Source organism: Schistocerca nitens, chromosome 8 (genome assembly GCF_023898315.1).
Source record: "Schistocerca nitens isolate TAMUIC-IGC-003100 chromosome 8, iqSchNite1.1, whole genome shotgun sequence".
NCBI lineage: Eukaryota > Metazoa > Arthropoda > Insecta > Orthoptera > Acrididae > Schistocerca > Schistocerca nitens.
This window is the reverse complement of record NC_064621.1, coordinates 512,639,629-512,657,469: the sequence shown is the minus strand read 5'-3', so window position 1 is coordinate 512,657,469 and position 17,841 is coordinate 512,639,629. Positions and strand designations below refer to the sequence as shown.

At 43.7% G+C, this 17,841-nt stretch overlaps 1 protein-coding gene across 1 annotated transcript in view; it reads left to right on the top strand.

Annotated features, from left to right (window-relative positions):
• Window positions 1–17,841, top strand: part of LOC126199320 (gamma-aminobutyric acid receptor subunit alpha-4-like) — a 164,842-nt gene that overhangs the window by 71,409 nt on the left and 75,592 nt on the right. Inside the window, exons 3-4 of the mRNA XM_049936160.1 lie at window positions 9,243–9,466; window positions 14,077–14,159. Coding sequence (XP_049792117.1) covers window positions 9,243–9,466; window positions 14,077–14,159 — 307 coding nt within the window. The remainder of the gene's footprint in view (window positions 1–9,242; window positions 9,467–14,076; window positions 14,160–17,841) is intronic.

Here is a 17,841-nt window from a genome sequence, read left to right as displayed (position 1 = left end):
TCTGACTTCAATCTAAAATTGCATTTTTAAGTGACTCCTCACATATCGCACCATCTACTGTGTGTGCCATTCTCAATCAACCACCTACAGCCCCGTGGATATATCGCAGAACCTCTGTTACACTGTCTACGTGTTATCAAGATAGAATGCGTTACAAATCTGCTTGTTAGCGTGGGAAATATCTAGCAGGTGGCATGATGGAGTTGCAAATATCGGCTCAATACCAGGTTCCTTAGCCGAATCACTTTCTAAATTCGGTGAGAAGGGCTATTTTACTACAAGCTTACATCACTGGCCATGTGCATGCTCACTTTCTGTCTTTTAATACATAATCCGCGATCACCGTCTATATTCAATGTCGTTGTATTTGTTTGGAAGACCACTTCATTCGGAAGCAGTACCATACCTTGATTTATAAAGCATGTATAGTTTTAAACATGGATATCGTTAGTGTTAATTGTGTATGCTTGTGCAACGAAGACCGCTTATATGCAGGAAGTACTGACTGTCTACACTGCGTTTGTCCATCCTGTTTTAGAATACTGCTGTGTAGCGCGGGATCCTTACCACACAGTATTGATGGAGTACATTGAGGCAGTTCACAGAAGGGCAGCACGTTTTGTATCATCGGGAAATAGGGGGGGAGGGTCACTGAAATGATATAGGATTTGGGTTGGACATAATTGAAACAAAGGAGTTTTTCGTTGCGGCAGAATCTTCTCACAAAATTTCAATTACCAATACATAGTGAGAAACAATCATCATAATAAAATAAGGGAAATCAGAGCTCACACAGAAAGGTATAGGTGTTCGTTTTTTCCATGCGCTATGTGAGACTGGAATAATAAAGAATTATTGTGAAGGTGATTTGGTGAACCCTCTGCCAGGCACTTAAATGTGATTTTCAGAGTATCCATTTAGATGTATATGTAGGGTGATAGTAACATGGTCATTGCGATCGTGTTTTTAATAGCCAGTCGCTTATAAGACTATTACATCTCTCTTCCTAAGACACACTGGTACCATTCGTAAAAAAACAAATGTAGCATGTCCATCGATCGTGGATTTTTGCTCAGTACTGTTTGGTGTCACCAGCGTTCAGGTATTGACGAAGTATTATACTTAGTCACTTTTATCAGCAGGCTTATAAAGTATGTGTTGAGATGTAAAGTTTCTGTGGTCTGTATTCTGACATGTGGAAAGAAAATGACTATATCCGGTCGTAAGGGAGGTATGGATTTCACGTGGAAAATTGCGATTACAGTGCATCGATAGCCATACGGGGTATAAAAGATTTTACATGGAAAATTATGTCCAGTCATAAGAAGGATATAGATAATGACATCTGAATGTGAGATTCGTCCTAGAGTCACAGCCGTCAGGAGAATGTATTTCCGATACTTCACTCTTTGGCGAATGTCATGAGATAGTGGCTGTAACCGTAATATTTAATTGTAACTACAGTGATAAAAATGTGACTGGTTTCCTAGGACGTCTTTGCCGGCTGTTCGGGTGCGTGGCGGAGGCAGCCAGTGACCAGAACAAATTGACCATTTCCAGCTTAAAGGCTGTCGTTGGCAGTTAGTACAAAGAAGAGTCCTGGCTGGCCGGCTAGTCAGTCCTTGTCCGCAGCAGCGGGGACGAGTCCCAGTGGCGGCCCTCACGACACTCTCTGGATAGCTGAATAGTGAATTAATACTCAGTATGCTCTGTGCTACCTTCATGATCATGTGTGTAGCATGTATTCTCTGTGGAAAGTTCAGCAATTCAACATTGAGCACTGATGTTGCCACTGGAGGTATTGATAACATCCGAATTCCTACCATTCCAATCATCCCCAGATACCCTCCACAGTTGGGTGAAACTCTCCAGTGGCCGAATCCGGCTGCTGACCTGGTGCGATCGCCGAGACATGTGTACACCACGGCAACTAGCACTGCATGACTCTCTGCCCTGCAGTGCTAAGTGTGGACATTGTGACATGAGTGGACGGGATACCTGAGAGTTTCAACAATATCTGTCATCTAGCCATGACAACTACTACTACAGAATGGAATGAGGTTTAAGTGTGTGGTGTTTACTGCTTCCCAATACAATCCAGTGGACTATCTTGCAGCAGAAAAAGGGGGGGGGGTGGTATTCGTCATCGCTACTATCCCATCACATGGTAGGACCTTCCTCATTTTTGGTCCTGGTGTAGCTCAGAGAACCCACTTTGGGATCATATAGCGCTTTAAAAATCCAATCGAAACATCGAATCCCCGACTGATCAGTTTACTGTTTCTGATAGTGGTATTGTGAGCACACACACCAGTGCCTCCCCTCCGCAGATTGTTTAAGTGTATAGCATGCAATAGAGTAAAAATTTGAAATTTCAGCTACCTCCAATGTAATCCTCAATATAACAATATCCACCAATTGGAGGCAAAGGAGAAATAATCTGGAAGGGTTTGGAAACTGGGCAGTTGCAGGATCGGATTTCACCACATATACCAGTCCTAGTATCCACCAATAGGATGCAAGGCAAAACCGCCTGCACATAAAGGGCATCGATTTAATTAGTCAATCAATGTGATAGAGTGAGGGAATATTTCCAAGACATCCACAGATGGAGGTTTGCTAGATAGCCATTACTTAGTTCAGGACAAAAGTGGGGTTAGTGTGGCACATGACAGACTCTACCTACTTCTTATTGAGTGTTTTTGTTCTGTCCACTACAGGTTTCCATAGCAGTGGAAGAGTGAAACAAAGGAATGTACCTACTATCAACACCCAGGTCTGCATGAGTGGCGAGGGAGCAGGGGAGGGGAAATGGAAGGGAAGAGCGTGTGAGGGGAGGACATCTTGATCTGCTTGTGTTTGCATGCGTTGGTTCACACAAACAGGAAGCATCCACCTGAGAAAGAGAGAGAGAGAGAGAGAGAGAGAGTCTGTTTCAACAGGAAGTTCTCAGATATCAAATATAAAAGGGCTGTCACTACCTGGAGCTTTTGTTTGAGGGATTAGTGCGACTTCCAGTCTGTGTACCACATGAGTGGGCTGGCTGTGCAGCAGCCGAGAGTGTTTGTGGGGCCTGCACATGTGGGAATATGTGAGGCAGCTTGCACTTGGCGTGGCCTGGCGGATAGTCTAATTACATGTGGTGTGATATGTTGAAAGTATTACTTGTGCAATCGGAATAAAAAAGTGATCGATTTAATTACTTCTTTTCGATGTATTTTACAAAACCTGTAGCTTTCCAAACAGCAGAGAATGAGGAGCAAGAGAGATCCAACCCCTGAAAATTGAATTTTATAAATAAACAGTGTATACTTTGCTGTGTAATTGAATTTCTTGTCGTGAGATCCTTCCTCTCTGACACAGACTTGCCAATTTCCTGGTGGGGTTGGGAGGGGAGGGTTGGGGATCTCCCAGAGAGGGAGGGCTTAATTTATTGATTTAATTAATTAGTCAATCAAATTGATAGTGGGAGGGGGCAATTCGAATATCTCAGGCCTGAAAGTGTACTTGTAATGGCGAAGTGGAGGGGGGTTGGAAGTACCCAGGTGGGTGAGGAGAGGAGGAGGAAGAGGAGGAGGAGCGGTTAGTGGTGGTGAGGTTTTTCAGAAGGACAGATTATCTGCACAGGGTCATAAATTAACCCTAGGGGGTCATACACCATTTGGCAGAACAATAGGTTAAGGGCAGGGGGTCATAAATCAGTCAAGTCTGCCCCTGAATGTATGCAGCCCACAATAACAAATTGGTGTAGAACACAGGTTATCCCACTACTTACCGATTCTTGCATTGTCACCAACACTGACAGTCTCTTCAAGCTTTTGGTACCATCCTTTGATGCTCTTCACGTCTGGTGAATCTGGAACAAAGGTACTTTGGAAATGTCACTGAAATGTATTAGATGACCGTTTTTCATGAAACCACAAAACACATTGCTATTGTGACAGCAGCACTCCTAAATTACGCTAAATTCTGTGAGAGCATTTATGAAAGTGTAAGCATAAAAGCTTCGTGAATTATGCTACCACTTGCAAAATAGGGCTTAGACTGTGGGAGTGCATTCATAAAAAGTTACCATTTGCAACAAACTGCATACCCCACATATATCATAGTTCCTTAGGAATAATCAGGAAAATGATTTACGCCCACACTGTGTAATTTGAATTCATTTGGTTGTTATGTTGTTCATGATAAATTGTGCCAGAGGTTCCCAGTCTTTTTAGCTGTCTGGAGAACCTATTTTGTAAGAAAGCAGGTCCAGTAACTAAATATGCAAGAAAAATATAAACAAATACAAACAGGCACTTATTCATGTATGACATATATGCATCATGTGCACATATATCAGTAGGCCTAAGTTGTAAAAAATATATATAGACAAGAAGGAGTGACAGATACATATATTCTTCAGAACTTGTATTAACTTAGCTGTCACAACTATATGAAAACTCACAATCGATTAGTCAGTTTTAGAAAGAACTGAATGAGATTTTTTATATTGTTTGTCACACACGAAATAATAAATACCTGGATAAAAACTCATTAATTTTACCCTCAAATCACTATCTGCATTCTACTGTTCAAGCTGGTGGAGGCTCTGTAATGTGGGGCGTGTGGAGTTGGAATAACATGAGACTCCTGATACATCTAGATACGACTCTGACAGATGACACGTACGTAAGCGTCTTGTCTGATCATCTGCATCCATTCATGTCGACTGGGCAATGCGACACTCCACAGGTCCAGAAATGCTACAGAGTGGCTCCAGGTACACTCTTGTGGGTTTAAACACTTCCGCTGGCAATGAAACTCCCCAGACAAGAAAATAATTGAGCAAATCTGGAAATCTGGGATGCCTTGCAACGTTCTGCTTAGAAGCGACGTCCAGCCCCTGGTACTCTCACGTATTTATGGACAGCCCTGCAGGATTCATGGTGTCAGTTCCCTCCAGCACTACTTCAGACATTAGTCGACTCCATGCCACGTCGTGTTACTGCACTTCTGTGTGCTAGCGGGGGCCCTACATGATATTAGGCAGGTCTACCTGTTTCCTTGGCTCTTCAGTGTAGTAAATTTAGGCTAGTTACTGCCAGTGACATCTGCACGGTAATCTGCAGCGAAAAGTATTCGCTTTGTTTCGAAGCAGTAATGACAGATTCCTTCTCATTTTCTGTCATTTCTTCAGTTGTATTTGATGATGGATTTTTGTTTATTTTTTGTGTACACTATCAAAGAAAGCATTACTTAATACTTTTGCTGCGGGTATAAATAGTCCCTCTCCCACTTTGTGAGCTGACCTGTTCGTTGCAGTTATCGAAGATAGATCATACGAAACTCTCATACTTAGTTATGTTCTGTATTGAAGACTTTTCCATGATAGAAATACAAGAATTTCTTTTCTTGATTTGAAAGAGGTCTAGAGATTTGTGAGACCTGAGTTTTCCTACACAATCAGGATATTTAGTTGATAGCTGGCTTTCAAGTTCTGTTAGTTTCATGCATCCGTTGGACAGCGCTTCGAAGCAAAACATAGATTGAGTCAGAGACTTTTCCTCGACGCCAGAACACAAAAACCAGAGTTATAAAAGATCGGGATTATATTTACGAAAATATGATTTAGTCTTCTCTGCTGTTATGGTTCTCCTGGGACTCTATATTGACTTGCTATCTCACTGCTTACAGAATGTAATGTGGAAGTTACTTCACGACTTGACAGCTTCGACTCACTGCAAGACCCCGTCCGAAAGCAAGCGTTACACTAATCAGCCATACCAAACAGGTGACACAACACTACGATAGAATACACAGTCACTGCCTAACGGACGATTTACACACATAAGTGACGCAACAGTGCCATGACTGGCCCTTGATTCCCGCGATGTGGTCGGAAATTTTGTCGTAGAAATATAAATATCAGTGTGAACTCGCCCGTGGCGTGGCCGCGGCAGGGCAAGCCGTGCTCTCCCCTTCGCTGTACCTACGTGTTACTCATTATCTTCTGTTTCATAACAACATATCCTTTCTTAAACGAGTTTCCTTATGTTGTCACGAAAACTCTGTGTGATTGTTAGATGCAGCTTGGTATACTGGGAAAATAGCGTTAAATTTTAGCTGTAGAAGTGCGCATCAGATGCTAAGAAACTTTTTTTCTATCTCCATTGCGTGGCCAGTTTATGGCCAAAGCAACACAAGCAGGCGCTTGGGGCACCAAGCTGAGAGGGGGGCCAGAAGCGCTCATAACGTTAAGATTTCTCTACAGGACGTATCGCAGTAGTCGCTTGAGTGCCAGGGATGCCCAAGTGCACGGCTTTTATACAGTTCGTATCACAGTTAATGCCGAAAACTGACGTGGGCAAAGGCGAACGAGGGGAAAGGAGGCTCCAAATGATATCGCTTGTGTGGAAAAATGTTCTCGAACTGGCGCCGCTCCATTGTTAGTGATTTATCCGTCGGAGCTAGACATTTTTAAGGAAATTAACAAAGAAAATAATATTTACAGATCACTGCAACTTCAGTTATTGTAGTTATCCATTAAGTTTCCATTACGTCTCTGCAGTTTCCAAACCTCATTAAATCAGCGTCTGCATTACATTTCTATCTTTCCTGAAATTTTACCTCTGAAAGTTACAGGCAATATTCAGTAACAGTTTCTGTTTTCTCTCTCTCTGCAAAGGCACAGATATAAAAGCTAATATCATTGCCGAAAGACCAGTATCTCAGTATCGGTTCTACAAACCTCCGGAAATACCAATCATCTATACATGTGTGTGTGTGTGCGTGTGTGTGTTTGTGTATTTATATTCCACACCTCCTCCTAAACCACTGGACCGATTTCGACCAAACTTGGTACACATATCCGTTACTGTAAGGCAACAATCGCTGTGGGGGTAACAGCCACCTACCTACCATAGTTCAGGATATACGAAGTCATAAACACTGACCGCGTGAAAACGGGCCGCATTGTGCATCAAGTTTTAATACATTTATTACTTCCGTGTAGTAACTATTCGCAACGCATTTTGCAGCGGTATCCACATATGCCGCTGAATGTACCTAAAAAATTATATCCGATCAGGAGATATGACGTCACAAACAGTGAGATGTGTGAGAAAAATGCTGCATCGTACATGAAGTTTTAATACAGTTTTTCTTTACTACACAGACAGTCATACAGTCGGGTCAAGTTAAGGATATCCCTTGTACGTGGCAGCTTTCAACTGCTAAGCGCAAAAGCTGTAGGCAAAAACATTAGCCATATATAGAGCTATGAAGAGGCGTTCCCATACAGAGACTTACAAAATGGCGTTGTACACACGTGAAGTAGTTGCGCCAGCGTGCAGAAACTGTCTGGGATCATCTCACACAAAGTCTACCGCGTAATTTCAAAGGTGTTTTCACGGACGCATGGAAATGAAAGTTTTTCGATATTACGCCACAAACACAGTTCATTTCATATTTTTGTTTCTTATAGAAAATTGGCAGAATCAATGCCTGGGCAATAGCGGGTCCATTAGGTAGTAGAATTATAAAGAAAACTCAGTGAATACTAATTCAGCATTATCTGCAAGGAGACTGAGCGAAGCGGTGTAGTGGCTAACGCCCAAAACTCATATTCGAGAGGCCCGGGTTGAAATCTCGGGTCGGCTTTCCGGACAGCGGTTCTCTGCGGTCACCCAGCTCACTCCAAGCAAATGCTGGGATGGTTCCTTAAAAGGGCCATTGGCGCTTTCTTTCCCTCCAGTAGTAAGATGTCCGAGAGAATCTTCATCTCCAGTAGTGTAAGCTGTGGATGAGACGTAAAACACAAATCTTTCTCCCTTCCTTTTTGTTGTGTCTGTATATTGAATGAGCAGATTCTTAAGAACAATATGTATCTGTTAAAAAGAAAAAAGAAGTCAGAATAAAGTTCGTTTCACGCCTTCCTAAGGAACAACCTCCGTTCCTTCCAAACTAGCTATGAAAGTTTAGACCAAATGTGGCTTAAATTCAAAAATATAGTACCCATGGCAGTTGAGAGATTTATACCAAATAAATTAATAAGATAGGAACTAAAACCCCCTCCCCCCCCAAGTAAAACAGGTCAGAACACTCTTGCAGAAGCAACGAAAAAAGAGTACCAAACTTAAAAGAACGCACGAAATTGAGCACGAACTTCAATGCGAAATGTTGCTAACAGATTCCACACCGATACTCTGTGTCGAAATCTGATGGAAAATCCAAGGAGTTCCTGGCCATATGTTAATTACACTAGTGGCAAGACACAATCAACAGCTTCACTGCGCGATGGCGATGGTAATGTTACCGTCGTCAGCGCCTGTAAAACAGAGTTACTAAACACGATTTTCCGAAATTTCTTCACCGAAGAAAACGAAGTAAATATTCCAGAACTCGAATCAAGAACTCAAAAAAATGTTCAAATGTATGTGAAATCTTATGGGACTTAACTGCTAAGGTCATCAGTCCCTAAGCTTACACACTACTTAACCTAAATTATCCTAAGGACAAACACACACACCCATGCCCGACGGAGGACTCGAACCTCCGCCGCGAGTAACATGAGTAACTTAGAAGTTGATATCCTCGATCTAGCAAACCAGCTACAATCGCCTAATAAAGGGAAGCCCTCCGGTGCAGATTTACATCAGTTAGATTCCTTTCGGAGTATGCTGACATAACAGCTTCGTACTTAACTATTATATACAACCTCTCGCTTGGCGAAAGATCCGTGCCTTTTGCTGGTAAGTTGCACAGGGAGTAGGGGTGTCGAAGCAAAGGCCATACGGACCTTCTCTAACCCTAACGTTACCTTATCCAGTACAACATCCCGTCCATTAAAGATGCTCATTGGGGCTAGAAACAAAGGTAGAATCAAAGAAGTGGCATCCATATTAACAGTATTAAAATATACACGTCACATTTACTAATGAAGTATACTTATTGTTTAGGTATGAAAGTAATCTATTTTAGAAATGCATTGTGCATAACTATGAATCATTTGAGATAAAATAATTTTTTCAAATTTAATTCTTCGGGCACCACACTTTCTGAAACTCGCCTAATGAATCATATTGAAAGAGGCATTTTGTAAAATAAATTACCCGCGCTCGCCAGTGGCCTCACACCTGGCGCCCTATATGTGTTTATGGGCAGTGAGCACATTGCCACACTAGCGCCGCGTGATGCGGTCGATTTGCACAGAACATGGCAGGACTGAGGCTGAGCAGAGCGTGCGCGCGGTGTTGCAGCACTACACGCTGGACTGCTACTTCCGGCAGACGTGGACCGACCGCCGGCTCACGTTCGACTTCCCGGGCCTGGACGAGTTCTCGCTGTCGTGGCTGTTCCTGGACCGCGTCTGGAAGCCGGACACGTTCTTCCTCAACGGCAAGAAGTCGCACCTGCACCGCATCAGCGTGCCCAACAAGTTCCTCCGGCTGCGGCACGACGGCCTCCTCACCTACTCCATGAGGTCAGCCGCTGCACTGATCGCCTGTGGTACTCTCACTGCTACGGCGTAAGCTGTGTGAATGAATGTAATGTCTGATCAAAAGTATCCGCACACCACTATGTAATGCGAAACTGGCCATCAGATCTTACGAGAGGCTGATCCGCAAGTGTTGGGTTGGGTTGTTTTGTGGGAGGAGACCAGACAGCAAGGTCATCGGTCTCATCGGATTAGGGAAGGACGGGGAAGGAAGTCGGCCGTGCCCTTTCAAAGGAACCAACCCGGCATTTGCCTTGAGGGATTTAGGGAAATCACGGAAAACCTAAATCAGGATGGCCGGACGCGGGGTTGAACCGTCGTCCTCCCGAATGCGAGTCCAGTGTGTCCGCAAGTGTAAAAGGAGGCGAAGAATATTCTGTTGTCAGCTGGGATGCAGTAGCACCAGAAAAGGTTGGTCAGGATCACTCAGTGACTTCGAACATCGACTAGTCATTGGATGTAACCATCAATCAGGAAATTTCAGCTTTTCTAAAACGGCCCAGTCGAGTGTTGGAAATATGTTTGTGAAGTGGAAACGCGAGGACCAACCTCAGCGAAACCAAGGTTGGGCAGATTTCATATACTGTCGGACAGGGACCATCGAGCACTGCAGACAGTGGTCGTAAAAAAATCACATGAAGTCAGCGGAAGGAATCATTCGTGCCGCGCGGGATTAGCCGAGCGGTCTGAGGCGCTGCAGTCTTGGACTGAGCGGCTGGTCCCGGCGGAGGTTTGAGTCCTCCCTCGGGCATGGGTGTGCGTGTTTGTCCTTAGGATAATTTAGGTCAAGTAGTGTGTAAGCTTAGGGACTGATGACATTAGCAGTTAAGTCCCATAAGACTTCACACACATTTGAACATTTTTTTTACTCATTCGTGAGTTCCAAAGTACTACAGTCAGCTAGCACGACGACTGTGAGTGGTGATTTAAAAAGAACAGGTACAGTGATCGAGCATCTCCTCGTAAGTCACAAATTTCTGTAGTCAGTGCTAAGCGACACTTTAGGTGGAGCAAAAAGTGACTGCACTTGACAGTGGATGACTGAAAATGAGTGTTTGGAATGACGAATTACTTTATATCCTGTAGCAATCCATTGGAAGGAGTTGGATGTGCCGAACGCCTGGAGAACATTACCCACCATCATGTGAAGTACAGGGAGGAGGTGTTATGGCACAGGGGTGTGTTTCGTGGTTAGGCTGTGGTCCCATTATTAAGAAAACGCTAAATTCAGAAGCCCGTGAAGACATTTTAGAGCATTGTCTACTGCATATAGTAGTACAGAAGAGGGACACTTTGGAGATGATTGTTTCTGTAACCACGATACTGCATCCTTTCATATAGTTCCGTCTAAAGGCAATAATTTGTCGGCAATAATATTGCAGAAATGGACTGGCCCGTCCAGAATCCCGACTTGATCCGAATGGAACGCCTTTGGTTTGAGTAAGAGCATCAGCTTCTCTCCAGACCGCAGCACCCAAGGCCACTGCCTTCTCTGACTTCGGCTCTTTGGAAAGGATTGGCTGTCATTCCTTTACAGACATTCAGACATCTCATTGAAAGTGTCCCCAGCAGAGTTTAAGCTGGCATAAAAGCGAAAGGATGGCACACACTACATTAATGCCTGGATCCTTTTGATCAGATACTGTAGTTCTTCAACTAGTATGTTAAGAGAAAGTACTGCTCCATGCAGATGTTTTGCATTGTTCATCTTCTTGGACTGGAAACTTCTTTCTCATACTATTTTGGCCACAGAAAATAGGTAGTGGATGTAAAAGTAAACCAGCACTCTCGGTGCACTTCAGTATAGCACCCTCTGTTTCCAATCACAAACGGGATAATGCGGACTGTGTATAGCCTGCACAGAATACAGTGGCCGATGCGCAGTGACTAATTTTTGTCCAAAGCTCTGGGAGAGTTCATTCGTTTGTTCAGAATGGGAGGCCAACAGTATCTGAAACGTTTCGGCCAGTCAGCGATGACAGAGTCGAGGAGCACGCTGTGCAATTTTACAGAAACTATTTGGTAAAAAAAATTATTTTTGCTTTAATTATGGTTTCATACGTCAGGTTCGTGATGACGTACCCGGAATTTCGTTAATGTTCGTAGTTATTATGATATTTATGTGGAAGTAAGACACTGTGCGAAATTCGAAAAAGTTTGTAATGAAAAATAGAGGTTGGTATGATTTTGCATATGGTGCATATTGCATAATATGTTGGAGTGTATGAAATTTAGCTAATATTGAATTTTTTCTTAGATTTGGCTGGAGGTCTCTATCTGTCACAAATATCGAGAAAATTGGTCTGACATAGCTCACTCACTTGTGATCACGCCGCATCAGTGATAAAGCCAGAGTGAAATATCCACAACATTTTTCGTATTTCATAAACGGTTTGAGATATCGAGATTTTGGCAAATAATAGCACGCAAAGAGAAGAGTATTTTGTGATGTGGTTGTTATGCAAAACTTAATTATCTACCATGTTATTGCACTAACCACAGGGTTGTTCGATGAAAGAATGCACTTTTTAAGCGCTATCGATAGTTGGTGAAACGAGAATTGCTGTGGATTTAGAAACGACATAAGTGAAGACATTACACGTTTATTTTGTATCGAGAATGTGCTTTTTCATGAGCTACTGACCTTACTTTGCCTCAGTTCCTCATTTAATAAACTTAATGGACCGCTTTTTCAGAATTTTGTTACAAATGATTAACAAGTCAGGCGAAAACAAATCGCTACATTTTCAGCAGAATTCTTTTTAGATACTAACCAAAGCAGAGGTGACAGTAGATCTTTTTGAATGGCCACCATGCAATTGTGGGTGTGGGCCTCCACTTAATATTTACAGAAAATGTGAGAATAGGCTTCATTTTAGAAAGGCACTTCCCCTCCAGTACTCGGCATTTCCCCTACGGCGCCTGCCCATAGCCCCCACCAATACTGCTCTCCCCACACGTGCCCTGCCTGCCATCTGGTGGCCAGGGCGTTCTGCACACGCTATACAATGATAAGTCTCTCAACACTGCTCGAAGAGTCGTTTAAAACTTAGATCATACGCTCATTGTCACTTCACAGCAAGAAGGGTAGTCAGCATGGGAAGTTACTTACAGAATCCTGGATCACAATTGCGACTTCATTCCGACATTCAGATGTTATGGTAAGACACTAAACAATGAAGTGGTCGCCTGTGGTCAGCAACAGCAGCTGGTGATGGCTGTCTACAAATGACAGTTTGTGGGGTCGCAGCAGAACTGTGCTTTACCTTTTTCAAGGCAACTGGGAGATCTCTGTCGATATAGACAGCGTAACCGTCTCCACACAATGAATTCGGTCTCTAGTTGTCTATCACAAAAAATATTACAAACTCCCCATCACAGTCGTGCGCCTATAATGTGGGAAAGCAACACCTGCAATGAAAACCTGGATCAGTTGTATAGGGTTCTCTTCACAGGTTCGCAGATATGTAGGTGGATGAAAATTTTTTTGAGCCTTTTATAACTCTGCTGGGAAGTTTAAACTACTTTAAGAATAACTGCAAATTTTTGGAGAAATAATCTTTTAATAAGTACTTATTACATTTTTTACTTAGTTCATACCCTGTGGAACAATATTTCGGGGTAATGCCTCACTTAGGCAAAAAGTATTCACACAAAAAAGAAAAAAATGTAGTTAATGCGTGGGATCATCTGTTTTAGTTGTTGGGGACGCTAGTAATAGCTTCATGGTACATTCGAAGATGAAATGTTTAAACTATCCATTTGAGTTTAAGACTAAAATAGATATTTCCAAATACATCATTGGATATAAAAGTAATTTTCACTACTGTGTAACTAATTAAACTTTTGTGCAGATAGTAGTGAGACGCACAGATACAACTCTCTTTGATCATCTGTCCATGGAAGTAAAATGTTTGACAGACGTAGCAGATTTCTCCAGGACAGTTCAGAACTGCTTCTCATCCAGACCTTCTTCTACACATTAGTGGAAAGAATAAGGAAAGAAGATTAGGATTTAGCGTCCCGTCGACGACATGGTCATTGGAGACGCAGCACAGTCTCGTATTAGGGAACTATGGAGAAGAAATTTAGCCGCGTCCGCTTCGAGAGAAATATCCCAGCATTTAGTTTAATTAATTTCAGGAAATCAGTGAGAAAAAAAATATGGAGGAGTCATTGTGGTAAGATAATGGGCTCATTTTTTGGTGGACGGCCGTTATTTTACGCAGGAGCCCTCAATTCCAGATGCGCTTGTTAACTGAGCCACCAACCTAAAAAGTGCCTCTTCAGAAATAGCGAACTCTTTTAGGCAGCCACGACCGTGACAACACGTAGAAAACAAATCTCGAATTTGTACTGAAAAGTATAATTAAACAACTGAAGATGTAATGTCTCAGCGAACCGTGACCATCCATTACGGTAATGAAGAAAGCCACCGTCTGGGTCGTTTGGTATGTTTTATAGGATAACCGGTCCTGACCTGTGATACCGATAGTCCTCAAATCAGACAATGTCTTTCTTCATTGCAGATGGCATTAGCTTTCATTTGTGTACCTGTGGAACGAAACTGATGCTTGTTTTTTGTATGTTTGCAGGCTGACAATCCAGGCTCGATGTCCCATGCATCTGCGCAAGTTCCCACTGGACTCGCAAGCTTGCCCGTTGGTCATTGGAAGCTGTGAGTGGTTTTTCACACTAGATTACTATTCAGTGGCGCTCAGTTTCACCGACAGCAAAAACTGTCCTGCTGTCCTGCCGTTCTCCACACTCATAAAGTAATGTCAGTTCTTACTGGAACCTTGTTTCAGACAGTCTAAGTTATAATAATGTCTTATATTCATATCCGCCTATGAGCACTACAAATTTCGTAAAAGTATTGGACATGCCTTCAGAAGGGCTTCGGCTGCAGAGGTAGGTATTTACCAGTTCCATTTGCATAGCCGTTAAGCGTAGTAGGCACCCCAGCAATATTTCAAAGGTTCCTAAAGCAATTGCTAAAGTATATACCCATCCATCAAATTTGTTGGGCTAAAAGCAGTACAGATGACCTATTACGCAACCCTTTTCACATTGCCACAGACAACAAGCCTCTGTTGCAAAGTGCAAAAGGGCTCATTTTTTCAGCCTTTGGTAGAATACTTTGGACATATGGGGAAAGAAGGGATGAGGCCAACACAATTATATTTACAAGCCTGGACCGGGAAGGCTCAGAGTACTTGAGACAAAACTGATAAAACAAACTATTATAGACGTTCCTTTCCAAATGTTGCCACAGTAGGCACACTGTTGAACAGTCTCCGGAAAGCTTTCATCAGTTTTCAGTGGTCTTTTGAATAAAAGCGAGCGTTCTGTGGTGTGAAGCGCTGTATAACCCAAGTTTCATGTCTCACCAATTTTCCCATGAGTATCCTCTCATCGTGGCAACAGGTGAATTGGAGTTGTGTTGTCACTGACCGATGGGTCTTAACATCCAATAACATTTTTTTGAAACTTCCCTCAGCAAGAGCGTTGCCGGTGACATGCAACGGTTTGAGTCCGAGAATGGAACACAGTTTTAATCTCGCAGGAAGTTTCTACTCTAGAAGTAATTCTCATAATAATGAGTAGACTAGCACTAGTCATAATCTGTTGTTAGTGCAGTTTATAGAGGTAGCCAGTAGAGGCAGCTGCTGCTTGCTGTTGTATAACTCGACTCGTTGCATACCACGGAAGGCTCTCTTTCATAACTGAATTCGCAAAACGCAACTTGTGAATGAGAGTGTGATGAGAGATTAGGGTTTCATAGTCCTGTTTACATTAGTTGGCATTGAACAGCGAGCAGGCTGGACTGTTCTCGCCAGGAGTGCACCAGTGGGTCCGCAGCTCGTGGACGTGCGGTAGCGTTCTCGCTTGCCACGAACGGGTTCCCGGGTTCGGTTCCCGGCGGGGTCAGGGATTTTCTCTGCCTCGTGATGACTGGGTGTTGTGTGATGTCCTTAGGTTAGTTAGGTTTAAGTAGTTCTACGTTTAGGGGACTGATGACCTCCGCTGTTAAGTCCCACAGTGCTTAGAGCCATTTTTTGCACCAGTGGAAGCGTGCCATTGTCAGTTCGTTCCCATTGTGTTGCTACTTCTGTTGTGCTAAGCAATGTGCCTGCCATTTCTCAAGTATGAAACTTTCGTGGACGCAAAAATGTCATTTGTACCAAGAAAGAACATAACTTTGGCTCTGATTAAAATTAAAATTTTTCCCATGCTTAGACTCTATACAGCGTAAACGATAATTGTTAACAATGTACTACTGCGGTGTAGAGGAAGTGGAGACGAACAATTTGATACGGGACACCTGAGGTCCATCAGGTCGAGAAACCACTACAAATTGGCCTACAAAAACCAACTAATTTACTGCGCATGCATGGTGCACGAAATTTTCAGTATTCTCTCCCTGTCTGCGCGAGAACTATTGGTCCCAGAGAAAAAAATGAATAATACCTTTCTTGCGGGAAATTTAATGTGGATTAATTGTGTACTGGGATACGTTTTTGCCAGAAGTCGTAGCTTGCACAGTGCCTCGTTGACAACTTGGGTCCATGGCTTCGTGGGGTCTTACCAAATGAAATCGGGTTTCTGCTGACCAGGGCACGGTTTTCCAGTCGACTAGGGTCCAACCGATATGGTCAAGATCGCAGAAGATGCGCTGCAGCTGACTTCGTGCTGTTAGCAAAGATACTCACGTCGGTCGTTTGCTGCTATAGCCTATTAACGCAAAACTTCCGCGCTCTGTCCTAAGGGATGCGTTCGTTTTATGTACCACATTGATTTCTGCGGTTATTTCACGCAGTGTTGCTTCTCTGTTAAAACCGAGAACTCTACGTAAACGCCGCTGCTTTCGATCGTTAAGTGAATGCCGTCGGCCACTGCGTTGTCCGTGGTGAGAGATAAAGCCCGAAATGTGGTTTTATCGACACACTCTCGACGCTGTGGATCTCGGAATACTGGATTCCCTAACGATTTCCGAAATGGAATGTCCCATGCGTCTAGCTCTAACTGCCATTCCGCGTTCAAAGTCTGTTAAGTCCTGTCGTGTGGCTATAAACACGTCGGAAACTTTTATATGTGGATCAACTGAGTATAACTGACAGCTTCCTTTTTTTTTCTTTATTGTGATTTCATTCCTCTGCTTCATATGGGCAGGGGAGGGCTGTCAGCGGCATTATCCGCCGCTCTTCAGCCGAGTGGCATGTCAACTAACAGAAGAATAAAATGTTATATATAAGGCGATAAAAAAGGGGGACATAAAACAGAGTAAGGGGAGATAATGGAGGTAAAAATACACTGACAGGGGGACGTTCATGGCGGGGACAATTAAAAAAGTCGACATAAAGTTAAAAAACACAGTTGGCGAGTCGTAGAACACAAAAAAGACACTGAAGCCACATGCACAGATTAAAAGTTGGCCACAATATTAAAAACACTCCAGAACAACACACTTTAAACAGACTTGGAGCACACGTGATGAAGAATAAAACTGCCAGGTGGGACCTGCCGAGGGAGAGGCCTGAGAGGTTGGAAAAGGAGGGGAGAGCAAGGTGCAGTAGGGGAGGCGGCGGGATGAAAAGAGTAGGGGTGTCAATGGGTGCACCAAGAGGCAGGAGACAGGTGGGGCAGGAGATGAAGAGGGAAGACAAGGCAGGGGGGAGTGCAGAGACACTGAAGGGGAGCACAAGGGAGGGAGGGGGAGTAGGAGGGGAAAGCCGCACAGGAGAAGGGAGGGGGAGGAGAGGGAGCCCTGAGGAGGAGGCAGGAGGAAGATGGGGTTAGAGTTGGGAGAAAGGGTAGATGTCAGGGAGAAGCTCATCATCTGGGAGGGTTAGACGGTGGAAGTTGCGTTGGGGAAGTAGGCGGAGGGTGTGGAGATGGAGACAGGCTGGGACACAACGGTAAAGGCGCTGCAAGGGGCTGGGGGTGGAGAGACAGCTCCCCAGTGCACTACCCTGTTTATACCTGTTGTACGCGATACTACCTCCATCTCTATGTGCATATCGCTATCAAATGATTTCTGTCACCTCATTGTACACAGGTTCTGTAGGCCAGTTAGTAGCGATTTCCCAAGAAGTGCCCTAGATCAAATTGTTCGTCTCGGCTTCCTCAAAATGGTTCAAATGGCTCTGAGCACTATGGGACTTAACATCTGTGCTCATCAGTCCCCTAGAACTTAGAACTACTGAAACCTAACTAACCTAAGGACATCACACACATCCATGCCTGAGGCAGGATTCGAACCTGCGACCGTAGCAGTCGCGCGGTTCCGGACCTAGCGCCTAGAACCGCTAGACCACCGCGGCCGGCTCGGCTTCCTCTACATCACTGTAGTACATTAT